This window comes from Rhipicephalus sanguineus, chromosome 6, assembly GCF_013339695.2.
Source record: "Rhipicephalus sanguineus isolate Rsan-2018 chromosome 6, BIME_Rsan_1.4, whole genome shotgun sequence".
Lineage (NCBI taxonomy): Eukaryota > Metazoa > Arthropoda > Arachnida > Ixodida > Ixodidae > Rhipicephalus > Rhipicephalus sanguineus.
In genome coordinates, this window is record NC_051181.1 from 118,910,449 (window position 1) to 118,927,256 (window position 16,808).

At 46.7% G+C, this 16,808-nt stretch overlaps 1 protein-coding gene across 1 annotated transcript in view; it reads right to left on the reverse strand.

Moving 5' to 3' along the window:
- The window catches only part of LOC119396267 (uncharacterized), a 30,846-nt gene extending 14,484 nt beyond the window's left edge, over positions 1 to 16,362 (reverse strand). Inside the window, exon 1 of the mRNA XM_037663404.2 lies at positions 16,037 to 16,362. Coding sequence (XP_037519332.1) covers positions 16,037 to 16,057 — 21 coding nt within the window. The 5' untranslated portion in view covers positions 16,058 to 16,362. The remainder of the gene's footprint in view (positions 1 to 16,036) is intronic.
- Between the last annotated feature and the right edge of the window lie 446 nt (positions 16,363 to 16,808).

Genomic DNA, 16,808 nt, shown 5'->3' on the forward strand with positions numbered 1-16,808 from the left:
AATGAAATCCAAGGAGCGAGCGCATCTGCTCGCTTATGAGCACGCGAGCGTCTGTGGTGAGCAGTGGGATTTGCCCAATTTCTGTGGCACATACGCGCTATAATTGTTTTGTGCTAACGCCACGAAATTTTCAGACCAACGAGATGGATACAGCTTCGCTGTAAAGTGAATTAAAATTTATTGTACGACCAGGCGCGCGTTCTCTTCGCCCAGATGTGGATGACTTCCTTATTCCAGGTAGCCATGACTTGCAGCTGATACCCGAGCCCTGTCCACCAGCCGTAACTGGTCCTCTGGGTTTAGTGACGTCAGCAACGCCTGCCACTTGTCCTCCAGATTTTCTTGGATGCTCTGTTCATCTGTGTGCAGGATACTTGGGTTGTTTCGGCATCCCCATACCATGTGGTAAAGGTTGTTAGCGGTCTCCGGGCAGTATCATGCAGTTCCCATTGAAGTTGCCGGTGTACATTGCGTGGAGTAGTGTACCGTGCGGATAGGTGCCTGCCTGGAGCCTTCTCCAAGTCACTGCTTGTTCCCTAGTCTGCCTTTTGTGAGCAGGTGGATAGTGGCGTCGTTGCTTCTTGTAGTACGCGAGTGTATCGGAATATTTTCTCGGTATTCGCCGTTCTGCGTTTCCGGAGTCCGAATATCGCTTCGGAGTAGCCCGGTGTCTATGCTCTCGGGCTGCGGCATGCGCCGCTCGGTTAACACGCTAGAGGTTCATGTCCCAGTGTCCAGAGATACTTCAGTCTTCGAAGTTGTGCTTGAGTATAACTTGAAGGGCTGCTCTGCTAATTGTTCCTTTTAGGAATCTTTGATATGCTTCTTGCGAATCCGTCACGATGGTTACTGACGAAGAACTTGTACTGATTGCTAACGCAATGCCCAGTTCCTCTGCGGTGGTTATATCATTTGCATGTATCGAAGCGGCAGCGAGATATCGCTACCTGTTTCATCCACCACGCTGGGGACATATTTGTTCACCCCTCGGTATTTAGCAGAATCCGTGTATCCTACGCCCTCATTGTTGCTATAGCTCGCTAGCCTCAGCTGTAACAATTGTGCTGGTTCTTGTAAATGAAAAGAGAGAAAAAGAGATTGGACGGCTCCGCTGACGTATTTCCGCCACGGATATGACGTTGTAAAATATAAAGACTAACAGTGGGCAAAGAAAAAAAAAACAGAAGGAAAAGTTCCGTCACCGGGAATTGAACTCACGACCGCTTGTTTCGCAGCGCGAAACGACTCGGCCACAAACCGCACGTTATTCGCAATGGTAACGGCGAGCTATTTATATACACCATTTGCGGGTGGCTGTACTCAGAGATCTGTGTTAGTGTGTTTTTGTTATCACTAACGAGATGGCGCGACGGGCTCGAAGAGAGAGAAGAGAGTACCTTCAAAAAATTGTCGAATGAACCGGAACATCTCAGGGCACTACGGTTGAACATAACGATGGATGTAAATTCCTCTTGTTTTTTCTCTTTTTTTATTCTTCACTTTTTACTCTTCTTCAACTCCCGCGTCGTTAACGAATCGCACGGGATTTTCAAAGGTAGCATATACAGTAACTCTAGAAGAGAGTAGAAGAGCGCGCTTGAAAGGTCGTCGCTGTTGCGACGAGCGCCCGCGTCTACAGGGCGTGGTCGCTTGTGCAGGCGCTTATCTCGTGATCGCGGTGGTTTGTACGTCTCGCGTTGAGAGCACGAAGGTCACTTGGCCCACTGCAGCGGCTGCTTTTGCGAAAGGAGCGCGGTGCTCACGCAGAAATAAGTTACAAATGTGACAGTTAGTTCGCTCTCATCCTGTGTATGTTCGCTCCGTGCGTCCTTTCTGCTTGAGCAGCGCGTTGCAAGTTTCGAGCTGCTTGCCGTTCTTCGCGTGACATTACAATTTGTTGCTGTAACATTCATTCAATTGCCCTTGGGGCGAAAGAATGCGCAACAAATGCTGAACTACGTCTGTGAAGACACGATTCACTTTCGTGTTATACCGATTCCTATGACAGAGGGATCATCCATGTTTTTTTTCCCACATGCCGATGCCGCCCCAAAGCCCCGCCACGGTGGTCTAGTGGTTATGGCGCTCGACTGCTGACCCGAAGGTCGCGGGATCAAATCCCGGCCGCGGCGGCTGCATTTTCGATGGAGGCGAAAATGTCTGAGGCCCGTGTACTTAGATTTAGGTGCACGTTAAAGAACCCCAGGTGGTCGAAATTTCCGGAGCCCTCCACTACGGCGTCTGTCATAATCATATCTTGGTTTTGGGACGTTAAACCCCAGATATTATTATTATATTATTATGCCGCCCCAAAAGCGATATGTTATAAGGAAAGCTGGAATCAAGGAGGTTCAATAAACCAACAAATTATGCCAGAACTCTACGCCTACGCATCACTTAGACAAACCCCAAAGGAGAATTTGCGTTGATTATTCATGTATTAGTTCAATTTCATTAAAGTAGTTCATTCGTACATTGCTGCGGCTATCAGTGCTTCTCTTGGTTGAACCTTCGTCTTGCTTGTTGAGGAATTTGTAGCTGACGTTTAAACAGCACTATTGTAAGCATTTTCTTTATCTTGTAGTCGTTTGCCTAAAGGATAAAACGGAAAGTTAATTTCCTTTTCGCAATGCTTCTCATTGCATAGGTTACAAGTAAAGCTATTCCGATAGGCAGCTGAACTGGGCAGTGAAATCAGATCGATCACGGAGGTTTTTCAGGATGACTTACGGTATGTGAGCCATTACAGATTTGGCTCCATACACAGCGGTCTTTTGTCTTCGTCCGCGATGACGTGTGCCCTGCCAAGGCTGAGTAAATGGTTTGGCGCCGAGTCTAAACGGGTACCATGATTTTCCACTTAAAATTACATAGTCGCCTCTGCTCGAGTCTACGAGCCGACTTTAATCACGTTTATCGTCAATGTCCAAACAAACCAAATACCCCCTTGGCGGGGGCTGAGAGAGAGGCGTGATGGGAGGCTGCTTTGCGCAGCTTACGACCGGACGACCAACTCCGGATCATGTGCTGGGCCATGGGGGTCGCTTTCATGATGCCCCGGCGCATGCGGCCTTCTTCTAGTGGAAATGTCGCAAAACCTCTCTTCATCTCGGAGGCTTTCCTTATGGCTGTACTGGTTGTCCCGGCCCCTACCAAAACCCTGCCAAAACGGCAGAGGGCAGCGCAGGAAAATGAAAGATAGAGTTACTGTACAGTAACTCTAATGAAAGAGGAAGAAATTACGTCACCTTCGGAGGCCTCTACGGGGTCGTTCCAAATCCGAACGTTAAGAAAAGGAGCATTCGGATAATTGAACGTTGGCTGGCGATTGACTATTCTACCACAGAGCCACGTCAGGTCCATAAAGTGGTTTGGAAAAACAGCCTATGCAGGCGTAATGTCGGTGCAACGTCAATTGTGTTTGTGGTGCTGGTTACCTAATTTTACAAGAAAGCAATAATCTCTACATATGTACTCCTTCGATACAGGCGTCATATAAAATTAACGTCTGTGGTCCCAGTGTTGGCTCCGCTTTTATAGCATTCTAATAAACATTACATTCGCATTCCTATGATTGAGCAAGCTATACTGAGGCATTGCTGGACCCCGATGGTATACATTAACGAAAGTTACGTGTTATATTCACATGATTGCACCATAAAGTGACCTACTTTCGATAATACTGACGTATGTACTCTAACGTGAGGGCCGACGTTACGTTGCACCATAAGTTACCCTTTAAACGCCAGTGCTGTCGATGTGCTTGCTAAGCCCACGATTTGCACATAGCTACTACACTTACAAAAACACGTCGATACACCTCGTGACGCTTGGCTCAAAGCCATAAAGTATAGCATAGAAGTACTCGCTGACTGCTTCGCATGAAACCGATTCCCACAACGCGTGGGATCTGCCAAATTTTTTGGTAGGAGTTTTCTAAAAATATTTAACTAAGGTTATACTAGTACACGACCCCTATTTGGTTGCTGAAAATAGCACGAGAAAAGCAATTGCGTAACGGCTTGATGAATGATGTTATTAAATGCGAAGCATTTCTTAGCGAACCAGAGGCCCTTTGACCGTTTATATCTATCTATCTATCTATCTATCTATCTATCTATCTATCTATCTATCTATCTATCTATCTATCTATCTATCTATCTATCTATCTATCTATCTATCTATCTATCTATCTATCTATCTATCTATCTATCTATCTATCTATCTATCTATCTATCTATCTATCTATCTATCTATCTATCTATCTATCTATCTATCTATCTATCTATCTATCTATCTATCTATCTATCTATCTATGATATAGCCGCCTACGTCTGGGCGCTCTCGTGGTCGCCTCCTTAACTTGGTATTGACTAAAATTTTCATAGGAGGGTATGAGTGTATGACGAAGAGTCAGTCACGTGTGGCCCATACCCGTATAGCGCTGGCCGCGGTACGCGGGTATGCGCCTCAGGTGATCTATGCAATCCGTTTACAATAGATTGCTTACTATCCTATTATAACGCTTACTTACAAGAGATGAAAATTTCGATCTAAATAAGTATATGAATGACTGAATGAATGAATGAAACCTTTATTTCACGGAAAGAGCATAAGTTAATGAAACGGTGATACACGCATATTTGGCATCAGGTTTAATACAGCACGGGAAAATGATAGCACCGAAAAGAGACGTGTAAACGAACCTACAGCTGAAATGATGCGTTATGTTAAGCATAATGTCACTCCCACGCGCATGAGTGCGTGCATACCTGTTCTTCATTTTCAATGTGAAAGCCTCAGATGCCTCATCACTAGAGAATGGATTTGAGGCAAATGCTTATTTAGTTCCTAGCGCTCCTATCGCACCACTTTGATATATGAGCAGGAATTAGAGGCTAAGGAGTGGTTTTATGGTGTTTTCATAGTGCCTATAAATGCCTTTTTTTTGGCGTTCGTGCCTATATGCCTATAAGTGCCTATAAATACCTATTTTCAAAGCTGGCACCTATATACGAAAACTATTTAACATAAAGTTTCGCTTCACGGTGCAGTTTCAGCCTGATATTCACGTTACCGCGCAATATTGACTGTTCGGAACTCTATGGGGTTCAACGTAATCCTCTATTTCAACCAACATCCGGAAACAACCCCTAGCAGCAGTGGCATGGGACGCGCCGCCGCGCTGACAAGGCGAGAGCGGTTGGTGAATGCTAAATTGCTGAGAGCCGTCAGGGGAGAGTGAAGAGCAAAAGAAGAAAGAAAAATGGGATGTGCACGCGGCTTTTGTTTAGTTTATAATTTACTTTTCAAGGTGTTCACCGCCAGGGGAGAAACTGTTTCTACGCGATTCGACCACGTCAACTGGAACAATCCCCTCCTTCTGGTCTTTTAGCGATCTGGATGTCTGCTCCTGCTCTACCCTTTTCATTCATGCGAAAAAGAAAGGCACAGATGTGTGTGTTGATTCGACAGTGGACACTTTACTCACCATGCTACAGCATAAGCGGAGAGACCGTGTTCTGCAAAGTGCGCGTGACAAAGGACAGTTGCACGGCTACGTTCAAATGTTGCTGCCTGCGTACCACCTTAAAGGGACACTAATGAGCAGAACAATTTTTCTCATATTAGTAAAGCACTCTTTCGCGACACCAAAAACACCACACTTGCTGCGAGAAGACGCTCAGTAAGCGAGAAAACACGCAAAAACAAAATATGGGTAGCGACGCCACCTTGAAGTTTCCGCGCCATTCGCCGTGACGTCACATGTTTTGACGGCGCCTACTAGGGACTGCGTAGCTCCTAATCGGTAAAAATGAAGTACATTGTCATCTCAGGGGGCTCATAGACTTAACATACCAAGTTTGAGGTAACTTTGTTGAGCCAATGGCGCCAAAATACGATACATACACTTTGAAATTCGTGACGTCATGCGGGGAGATTTCGGCGCGAAATTAAAAAATGAGACTTTGAACTTGATTTTATTCTCTATTACGAGCTCTACTTTCTTCTCTATTCTCTCTACGATGGCGAAATAAACGACATTAGAGTTCTCACAGCACAGTTTATCGATCTAAACCGATTCATTGTTTCTCTTTAGTGTCCATTTAAGCAATAACATTTTTTTTTGTTTTCCTGTCGTATATAGAAGTCGCGCACGTCTTCCTTTGAAGTTATTTGCATTTATGTAAACACTTATTGTGCCTATATTTACGACATCGGAGGCCTAAAACGTTGTTTTACCTGCCTATTTTTGGCGCCTAAAACGAGCATTTTTAGTGCCTAAACATCCGGCCTCTACTCATCACACGCGAAAATTGACCGTCGGCGTCGGCGTCCCGCGGTGTCGGGGACAACACGAGTGATGCAAGAAATCATCATCACGTGATGACGTCAACATATGGCGTTATCATGACGTCACAGATCGTCAAAATATGTGACGTCCTTATGACACCGACATGACGTCACTGTGACGTCGCGTAACGTAACCGCCAGATGATGACGTCATCGCATGACATCGTAGCCAACGTTACTAGAACAAACTCAGTTTAAAAGCTCCACCGGAGAGGCGGTCCGCGTGGCGGTCGTGAGAACTAGTGGCGCTGGAGTCACGTCTAGCTCCCGCGGCTGGCGCTTGTGATCGGCGCCGCCGATGTACGAGCGCACGTGGGTTACAGCGTCGTCTGCGCTTTGTTAGCTCGTCAGTTTTGCGACTGTTCTTGACCAGGCTTAGCGTCTTGCACGAAGACACGTGCACGATGTACGAAGCGTAACGAGGGCGAACAGATTCACAGTGCGGTATGCCGACTTGCTTTGCGCCGGGCTGCAAGAGCGGCTACCGCAACGACGACTCCGCTTCACGACACTTCTTCGGACCTCCAAAAGACCCTATGCCATTCAAGCTTTGCATCGCAAAGATGGAAAGCTTACTGCGAAATGCAAAGTCTGTGACGTTCATTTTGAGAGTGACGACATTGTAAAGCACTATCGTCGTGTCGTTGCGGGACAAGAAGTTTTGATCCCACGTGGAAAGTGGGAACTGGCGCCAGGTGCCGTGCCGCGCTTGTTCCCAGCCCTTCCACCCCACATTTCAAAGCCAAAATGTTCGGGGTTTAGGCGCAAATCCCCCCCAAAACGCACGGTGTCCCGCGAAAGCCCAGTGCCCAGTTTGGAGGAGCCGCCAGAAATAGAACAGCAAAATGAAAGGCAGGCGATTACCTATATACGCTACCGAGACAGTTGCATCACACTGACATTCGATCAGTTGTCAGCTGTCGCCATGCCTTCAAAGTAGTGGATTTTCGAGAGATTTTACGACGAGGTATTGAGCAAGATGTGCGGAATATTTTACACTTGCCGGCTCGTGAACGGGCTGCTCAGCGCAAAAATTTGACACGGCACACATAGAAAAGACGATGACCAGCGCTGGTCCTCGTCTTTTCTATGTGCGTGTCAAATTTTTTGCGCTGAGCAGTTTAATAATGGAATACCAACTAGCCCAATCCCACACTTTGCTTCGGGAACGGAGACTTACTTGTGCAAAAGATAATTGTAATTGGCGAGCAGTTTAACTGCGTAGTGAACGGCTACACCACGAAACGCAAACGGCTGTCGTACAGTGTAAGAAGTGCTGCGGGCATGGAACATCTGCTCGGTGAAGTTGAAAAACTGAAGTTGAATACTGACGACTCTTCTAGTGACAGAGTACGCGCGAATAACTGCTCGGTGCTCACATCACGGCCGCTCTGCTCGAATTGTTTAAGGCACCGTAGAAGGATGCGACGTAGAAAGATGAGACACCGAAAATACAACTATCCGCTGAAAAAACTGCTCAGAGACGACATCTATTCGATGTAATCGCACACTGAGATTTCATTTACCGAGTTCTCGTAAAATTTTCCGATTTTGGGTCAGTATCCCTTTAACCGTCGCGAAAACGTGTCTTGTAAACATTGGAAAGCATTGGTGATGTTTTTCGAGAAAGTTTTTTCAATAAATTATAGAAACAGGAGTACTGTTTTCCTGGAACGTTTTTGTATCTCGAGTAAGTACGCTTCTTTGTGCACTATAAATGCTTTTACATATGTGTTGGGTTGTTCTTGGTCTAGATAAGACGGCAGCGGCTAAAATTGTGGTGGTAGTTATAAAAGTTACGCTGAAAACCCTCATTCGCTTAAAAATTCCTATGCTTCGAAGTTAAGCGCAATGTAGACAGCTCAAATATTGTCACAGGGTCGTGACGTCGACGAAGGCAGCAGTCAGCAGGTCCGAGATGAAACTCTTTATTTGGCCGAACTTGTGGTCGGGAAACTGAAAGTCAAACTAAAGCAATACACTGATAGCGGCGAACACAGCGTCGACCGTCGATCAACTGACAAGCGGTCAAGCGCGTCGGCTTTTATACAGGCGCTATCGAACTTTCCAGCGATATCGCTGGTGGCGGCGTTATCTCTCGACAAAGCTGGAACATTCGCGTGCAGCGCGCAATTTTACCAAAACGATCTACTACAATCGCGAAGCTTCTGGAACACTGCTTCGCGGACAGCGTCGAGCGTTGATAACCGTCCTTGCTGGTCAAACCCGAATACATCAAAATAAAACAAGAAGTGGGCGTGGCAATATAGACCGAACATCGATTCTTAGCCAATCAATGAACAACGCACGCGGGCCAATGCATACAGACGACCTTATGCATATCCACCTAAGTATCCACCTAAATAGTACAATAAGAAAGTTGCCGCGCAGTTGCGGCGAGCAACTGCGCGGCGGACCGCAGCGTTATGCCGTGGCAGCAGACGACAGGCCGATAGTGGCGCAAGACGGAACTGCAGCGCCGCTAGTTCTCGCGACCGCCGTTCGGACCACCCTCCTCCGCTGGCGGAGATACGGAGCTTTGAAACTTAGTTTGTTCTAGTAACGTTGATCGTAGCTTCGTCAAAGGTGGACCGATCACGGAGGTAATGCAAAACCAGGTGAGGTGCCTCCGATCTTGGAGGCAGTACAAAACCAAGTGAGGTACAGAAAGCTTTCGGAGGGCGGCGGGGCGGGATCGGTACATCTAGGGGCTTTAAGTACATCGACTGGGAAGAAAAAGAAGACGGCTGTCGCCTTCGAGTCGTCTTAGGTGAATGCATAAGGGACCCTCTGAGTTTTTATTTATTTATTTACCTATTTATTCAGAGGGTTCCCGGAATGAGGAGATCTCCCACCTAGGGTAAAAGCGGGACTACCGCGATACGGTTTGGAACAATAAACGTCCATTCCTCCTCCTCCTCATGATGGAGGTCAGACGCAGGTGCGACTACGTGACAAAACCGTTTATGTAGAGGCTCATTTAACCACGAACACGCTTCCAAGGGGCGGGATCATGGTGATAAGTATAAACCCTTCGTCCAGTGAGCCAGCTTGTCACCCAGTCACAACAGTGATTTCCCAGGGGGTCGCGAACACCGTGAAAGCCTCAGACTATACATGGCCTCACATTCCGCACCGTAACGCAACGACACTCCACTCTAGACGCATTAGCTCTTAGCCTAAACCACTTTCCTTTCGCCAGCTCCACATAAGGGGGACCAGCGGGAAACGGTTTTAGCGGAAAAGCGCGCCAAACAAACGATCGCCGCTTCGCAATCGCTATACAATCGCACCGCGCGTTTGTGCTCCACGTGACTAAGCAGCGGCACGTCGCAAGGTTATTGTGCAAATTGCACCTTTCAGCCAATGTCAACGTCGAAGGAGGCCCGTTGCAGCCCTCGCTCTTGTATACGTATACCACGGCTGTCGCTCGACATCTTGACAGACCGAGTGCTTGCACCGAAGGAAGGAGGAGTGGAGCAGAGTGGGTGCGGAAATGGTTCGAACGACCCGTTGCAGTCGCTGTGGTCATTATTCGTACCATGTGTCGTCGTCCTTGCTCGATGGCTCAATTCGTTTGTCGCTATATATATATATATATATATATATATATATATATATATATATATATATATATATATATATATATATATATATATATATATATATATATATTCGCGGCTTCGTTTTTAGTAATGCGCGCGAGACGCGACAGCGGTGCCCTTGACAACAGGGCGGTGCACGAAACAGCCGCATTTGCAATGGTACTCAGGCAACGTCATGTCAGAGAGCTTTTGTTTATCCGCGATTTATTTCACGGCGTTATGACAGTTACCGGTTTACTCTAAACGTGAGCGGCCGTGTTAGTGGCGTCATCTGGTGGCGCAATGGTCAATCAGACGAAGGCAGCTACTGCAGTAAATAGAAGTACGCTATTTTGTTGCTGGTGTAAATTTTAGGCGGCGGCGTGATGGTGCACATGTTGGCCTTATAAATATCTTTTTTTGCGCTAAGAACACACACACACACACACACACACACACACACACACACACACACACACACACAGAGAGAGAGAGAGAGAGAGAGAGAGAGAGAGAGAGAGAGAGAGAGAGAGCAGAAAAACATGTTTATAACTGTGTGGCTACATGAAGCGGACTGTGGCTAATGAAAGCGTCACGAGGATTCACTACCAGTGTCCTGTAATCCGGGATTGCCTAATCAAACCGTTGTTATAGCGCAATACCGGACAGGCTAATGCTCACGACTGCCATCTTATAAAGTGCTATTCCTAACATTCTGAAATTGGTAGCCTTGCCAGCTCTCATTGGCCCAGGGGGCCTGCTACGATCTCAGTGATCGGCTCAGCGGAAACGCTGGCGTCTCAGCATTCTCCAATGCGATTATCCCGCATTATTTCTCCTGCTCTACCGGAGATCAGTGAATACAATAACGCACAGTTCCTTACCATGCTGACTATATATACCACAACATGACCGTCTCGATGTCGTCAGTGCATTCCCTCACATATAGACGACAGTAGCTGATCGGAGAATGTTTTGTTCGTTAACCATGAAGAGAGTGTTGATATCGACAGTTATACTCGTTGCGATAAGGTGTTCGCCTCGTCAGCAGACATTCACTCTCGCTTGTAGACACGCACACATGTGAGTGGCACCGCGTTACCCCATTCTTCAGTACATCAGAAGCAGCCTAGAGACACTTGAGTCGTCGTCTTGGAAACGGCGCATCGGTGAAACAAAAGCAACGCGCCGCCCAGTCTCAAGTGACGTGGACAACCTGTTTTCTAAGCGGACAGCTACGCAGGTGGTCGCGCGTGCGCAATGTGCACACAAGAGACACGTTGAACGCTTAGCTGCAATAACTTAGCGGGATGAAAAGAAGCCGTTGTGTAGAGAGGCTGGCCATTAGGTGCGAGCCGTCTCTCTTGCCCAATAGGTTGCCTGCGCTCAACGCTTTAAACGCTATAGCTTTGCAGCGAAAGAACTGGCATTCAGGAGGACAGCTAGTTCGCACGGACATCGCTTCGGTTCTTCGAAGTCAGTCGTGCTCCGTGGGTTAAACGAGATTGCGAGACCTTGACTTCGCAGTGACCGTTGGGGACGTCGGTCGTCAATTTGGAAGCCCGTATTTCGCGCTAACGAGATTTCGAGACCTTCACTTGCTGCGCTCTAACATATATAGTCGTACGTGCCGCTCTGTCAGAGAAGTTTGCGGTTGTTCCGGGTAAATGTAGCGCGAATTTCTCTTGGAGATCAATAAACGTTGAGAAACGCCGCCTATAAAGTTCACGTAAGAGAGGAAAATCGATGGTTTCTGCGCAAGGCAAGAAAAAAGACTTAAGATGTGTGTCTACAACGGCCTTTAACGTTGAAGATTTTTGCGCTGTATTCTTGGCTCCTTACAGGACTATATAATTCGGTATAGAGATAAAGCGCGCTTTCTTGCCAATGGGTACATCGCCATGAAAGCTGAATTCATAGCATGCAATTATGCTCATATTCTGTAAATATGGTTTAACGCTTCGTTGAGCAGTTTTTCAACCGTGCCCGCTGTAAGCCTTCCAATGAACTAAAATTCAATAATAAACTTTTTAGTGAGTGCAGCAAGCGGTCATGTTTGCATTGAAAAGTTAGGGGCAGGCGTATTTCTGCACAGTTCTACGTCACATAATTCACCTAGCGTGCCCGTGCTCGGAGTAAAGCGGTTGCAAAGTTTAACTGCCATTCGCATGATTACGCATGCAAGGCAGCAGGAATCGGCGCTAAGCATCTTCCATTATTTGGCGCTGCTTTTGCGTGCTGCGGTCAGTCTGACAACGTCTTTCCTTGAACAAGCCAGTCACGGGAGTGAAAAGGGAACAGCTATCATCTTTGCCTACGGCTGCGCCCTGTTTTTCAAAACGCAAATGACAAAGAACGCGCCGCAATAAAATTCGATGTATATTGTCGGCTGGCGTGCCTTGCTTTACTGTATAGCATCTCAGTGAAAACAGAGAGACAGCGAGTGAGATAGGGAGAGAGATAGAGAGAAATACAGAAATTCCTTAACGGGTGCTCTGCATGTTTGCCTGATAATAATCGCTTAGCACGCTATTATAGGTGACACGATTTATAGAAGAATGACATGACACACTAATGAAAGCAAGGGAACGGTTCGGAGGCCTCGTTTATTTGTTGGACGTAACCTACAGAAGCCAACAAAAAATAAAGACAAAACCGTAGGGAAAGTGTGTCTTTACGCGCGTAGTGTAGTATTTAAGACATAAATGGAAATGGATTATTCTGGACGAAAAAACACCTTCGCTGCGTATTGTTCCGAGTTGGTTTATATTGGTGGCAGCAAGAATACTTTGCCGCTAGGTTGTAATGAATGTTTTATAAAGTATATGAACGGACAAAAATGAAAAAAAAAATCAATCGATTGAATTAAGTTCGAACAACACACTTTTTAGCTACATTCAGAAGCGGTTTTCCGTAGGACCTTTCCGGCTCTGTAACCATTGTTTGATATGCAAATAATATTGTGGTCTGCGCGTACCAAATGTTGATAACGGAAACTGGAGTGCCTTCCTTACACGCACTATTCTAGGAAACAGAAGGAGGGCATTGTTTTACCAACGTCAGTAGCATTTAGCTTTTTTTCTATGCATTTTAGTTTTCCCGAATGACAAAACACATATGTTGTTCAAATCGAGTTCCCATAAATCAGCACCGCCACCGTCTACAGTAAACGAAGAGAGAGTGACGTTAAATAGAATAAAAAAAAAACAATTATAGAGTAGGCCGCCACGCGACGCAATAAACGCACATCCGTTTTCGTGCTATATAAACTGATTGTCACTCAGATGCGATCGAAGAGTTTCCTCAATATACATCACGTTTCATGCTTTCTGAGCTATAGCATCGCAAAGTAGGCGACGAAACAGTCGTCAGGCTCTCAGTTCAAGCTAATGATGCAGATGTAAGAATAGATAATTGGTGGCATGGAAAGATGCGAAGAGGCGCCAGGCTTGGAACGAAACGGCTCTCTTATCAGCGAAACATTTGCATGCCTCATGAATTTCCGCGTCGCCTACGTTGCCAGTCAGCAAGCGCCGAGAAATGGTGACGCTAGATAACGATACCCAACATGTTTTGCGCTACGGAACTGTGGCAGTCCAGGCGTCAACAGATTACGAGATATGGATTGGTTGAGACACATACATTAATTTACGAACACTTTACGGCATACAGCCAGTAAACTAACCAGAACGAAGCAGCAGATTAAGCGACGATTGCATGAAATCGGAGGTAATTTAGCGTATGAATGTGGCGATGATGACACAGTTCGCGCGCAGAATCGTCATAGCAATTGTTTGCCTCTTCACCTTTGTCGTCATGGGAACACTGTACGCCATCCTCCATTCATATCTTACTTTGCTGTTTGTATACGCTTGCACTAAATGAACTGTAGATTTGTAGGCGCTACTGCCGCGCCCAGTTCTTCTTCAGATACAGCGGCGGCCCGAAATTTTTACCGGCGGAGGGGGGGGGGGGGGCTCAATTACCCTTTACGTATACTCGATCGTGCTGCGTTTTTTATGCGCGCGTGTATGTATACACATGCAAAATTAAAAAAATTCGGGGAACGGGGGGGGGGGGGGGGGGTTGAATTTTGCTGTCTACGCCAATGTTCAGATACCACGAGGCTGATCCAATTGAGTGGATAAGGTGAAGGAGAAACGAAAAACAGTGACTCCTATAAGTGCTTCTGTACAGTAAGCTCTGCTAGACTATCACTAATTTGGCTGTTACCTAAATTAGAAACATTAGCGTTAAACGCACCTTTTAATGAGGGGTGAGAGAAACCGAGAGAGAGAGAGAGAATAAAGGGCAGTCGGATTGCGCCGTTGACGAAGTGGTTACATTAGCCCCAATTATATACACATACGTTCTTGAGGTCGAAGACACTCTTGAGGCCCATCATTCGCGCATCATGAAGTCTCAGGATGGCCATTCCCACATATAAGAAAAAAAAAAAGCTTAGACATGTCGAAGCGGCTCTCTGCAGGACCGTATTGTTCTCGTTTTAAAGTTATGTGCCATTCTGATTTTGCCCGGTGATACACGAGGACAAGAAAAAAAAATGCACTTCTTCAAACCGTCTTTGAGCACAGCTACTGGGATCAAGTGTATATACTCTATTGAGTAAGATAATGGGTCCCTAAATTAATGGAAATACAGCCCGAAGCTGCAGAGGATTGCGTGTGATCAGATTACTAAAGCTGCAGCCATTCGTTACACACGGAACCCGCCACGGTGGTCTAGTGGTTACTGTGCTCGACTGCTGACCCGCAGGTCGCGGGATCGAATCCCGGCCGCGACGGCTGCATTTTCGATGGTGGCGAAAGTGCTTGAGGCCCGTGTACTTAGATTTAGGTGCACGTTAAAGAACCCCAGGTGGTCGAAATTGCCGGAATACTCCACTACGGCGTTTCTCGTAATGGTATCGTGGTTTTGAGGCGGTAAACTCCAACAGTTATTATTAACTATTTGTTACACACGAAGTTGTTTTGATGTTGTATGACATCCTGTGTGTGATGAGTGAAAGCTTTACGTCTTACGCTAAACAATTGTTCCGAGACATTCGCGCTTGCACGTACGTATGCGTGTTATATGTGCGTGTCTGTGTGTTTCTTTGGGTGTTCGAATGTGAAACTGAGTGACAATGGCCATCGATTTATCAGACAAAGTAATGACGGAATGAGGAAACGATGTTGTCGGGGCTGAAGTGAGAAAAAAAACACAGAAATACAATAAAACACTTCGAAAGATGGCACAAGAATGATTGCCTTTCTACCCCCTCTCGCATCCCAACCCATTTTTCACTACATTTGAGGGTGAAAGAAAGCGACAATACATTGCATAATATAAAATTCGTGACAGCAATAAGTGAACGGGAAGAGTTCCAGTGGTGATTATGATGTCTGATGTCCATCGGCTGTCAAATGGCAGAGCTCATTTTCGAAAGATATTTTCAACGCAAGGTGTTCATGATTACAACCCTTGCAATCGTTCGTATGGCTGCGCACGATAACAATACCCCGAGTACTCGTTTTTCTTTAATCACTTTGCCTTTGACAGCTTCTCTGCATGAATATTTTGCGGCGTCCCCAGCACTGACGTTCATTCACCACCTGTTCCGTCCTCATCAACGCTTCTCTCTACTTTTTTGTTTTTTGCTCTCATTTTTTCATCCTTATACTGACAACGTGTGAGAACTTCTCGCCTTTCTCTCTATCTCTCTGCATGTCTATCTGCCGCGGTAGCCCGTTGAGCTGCTGACCGCAATGTCGCGGGTTCGTTTCCTAGTCACAATGGCGGAATACAAACTACACAATACACACTGATTGCCAGAAGCTCAGTTAGCGGATATTTCGATACCCTCTAAAGAAATCCGAGGCAACTAAAGTAATCCTGTTTTCTTCCGATACCGTCTTCATCACGGTCCGAAGACAGACTTGTGAACTTAAAAAAACAATCTTTGCACGAATAGCTACAATTACTTTCACCCCTACGCAGACTCACCTAAGATCAAAGAATCGTTGAAATGAGCAGTCAGAAATAGACGCCTCGCACAGATGCATAAAAAAAAAGTTCACATATTCAGATAGACTCACCTGAAAGTTCGACCAATCCATACCGATGCCAGGGGTGCAGTATGCGCACGCACGCGCGCGCACTCACACACCGACGCTTCGAACGAGCGCGCGAACGGGGTTGGAGATGCAATCAGGCGGAAGGAAATGAGCCGCAGATTCCCCGGTCCGTCTCAGCAGGAGTGTGCAAGGAGAGATTCCACGAGCGAGCGAACAATAAAATTCTTCTCGCGCGCAGACGGACGGCACGGTTTCGTGCGGTAATCAACGCAGGGTCGGTTTCTCCGCTTCGTCCAACGCCCAGCGAACAAAAGGCACCGATCACGCCCCCGCGAAGGTGAACGGGGCGGACGCACCTGCTGACAGAAAAGACGAAGGTCTTCGGCCCGCTCACTTCCTTTCTTTTTTGTGTTTTCGCAGGGTATATCTTACAGATGTGGCACGAACTTGCTGCGAAGACGCGGTGATGAGTCTTTCGATTCACTCGTCGCAGCGCAAGCGAACAAATGCACCACTACGCACGATAATACACAGCAAGTTTCATTTCCTGTGATCGGCCGGTCCCATGCACGCACGCTGCTCGCGACGTGGTTATTCTCGCGTTGTCTCGCTTGACGAAGAATCCGCAATCGACGCCTCTCTTTGAGGACTCCCGGCGCGTCCTATGAATTCCTATCTACGAGGCCCAGCAAGACCGGTATGGCACGTTATGAGCGACGAAAACGCTGACGCTCCTTCCTTCGATGCGGCGGACCAAACTTTCTGGCTGGCCGGAACATGCCGAGGAAGACGG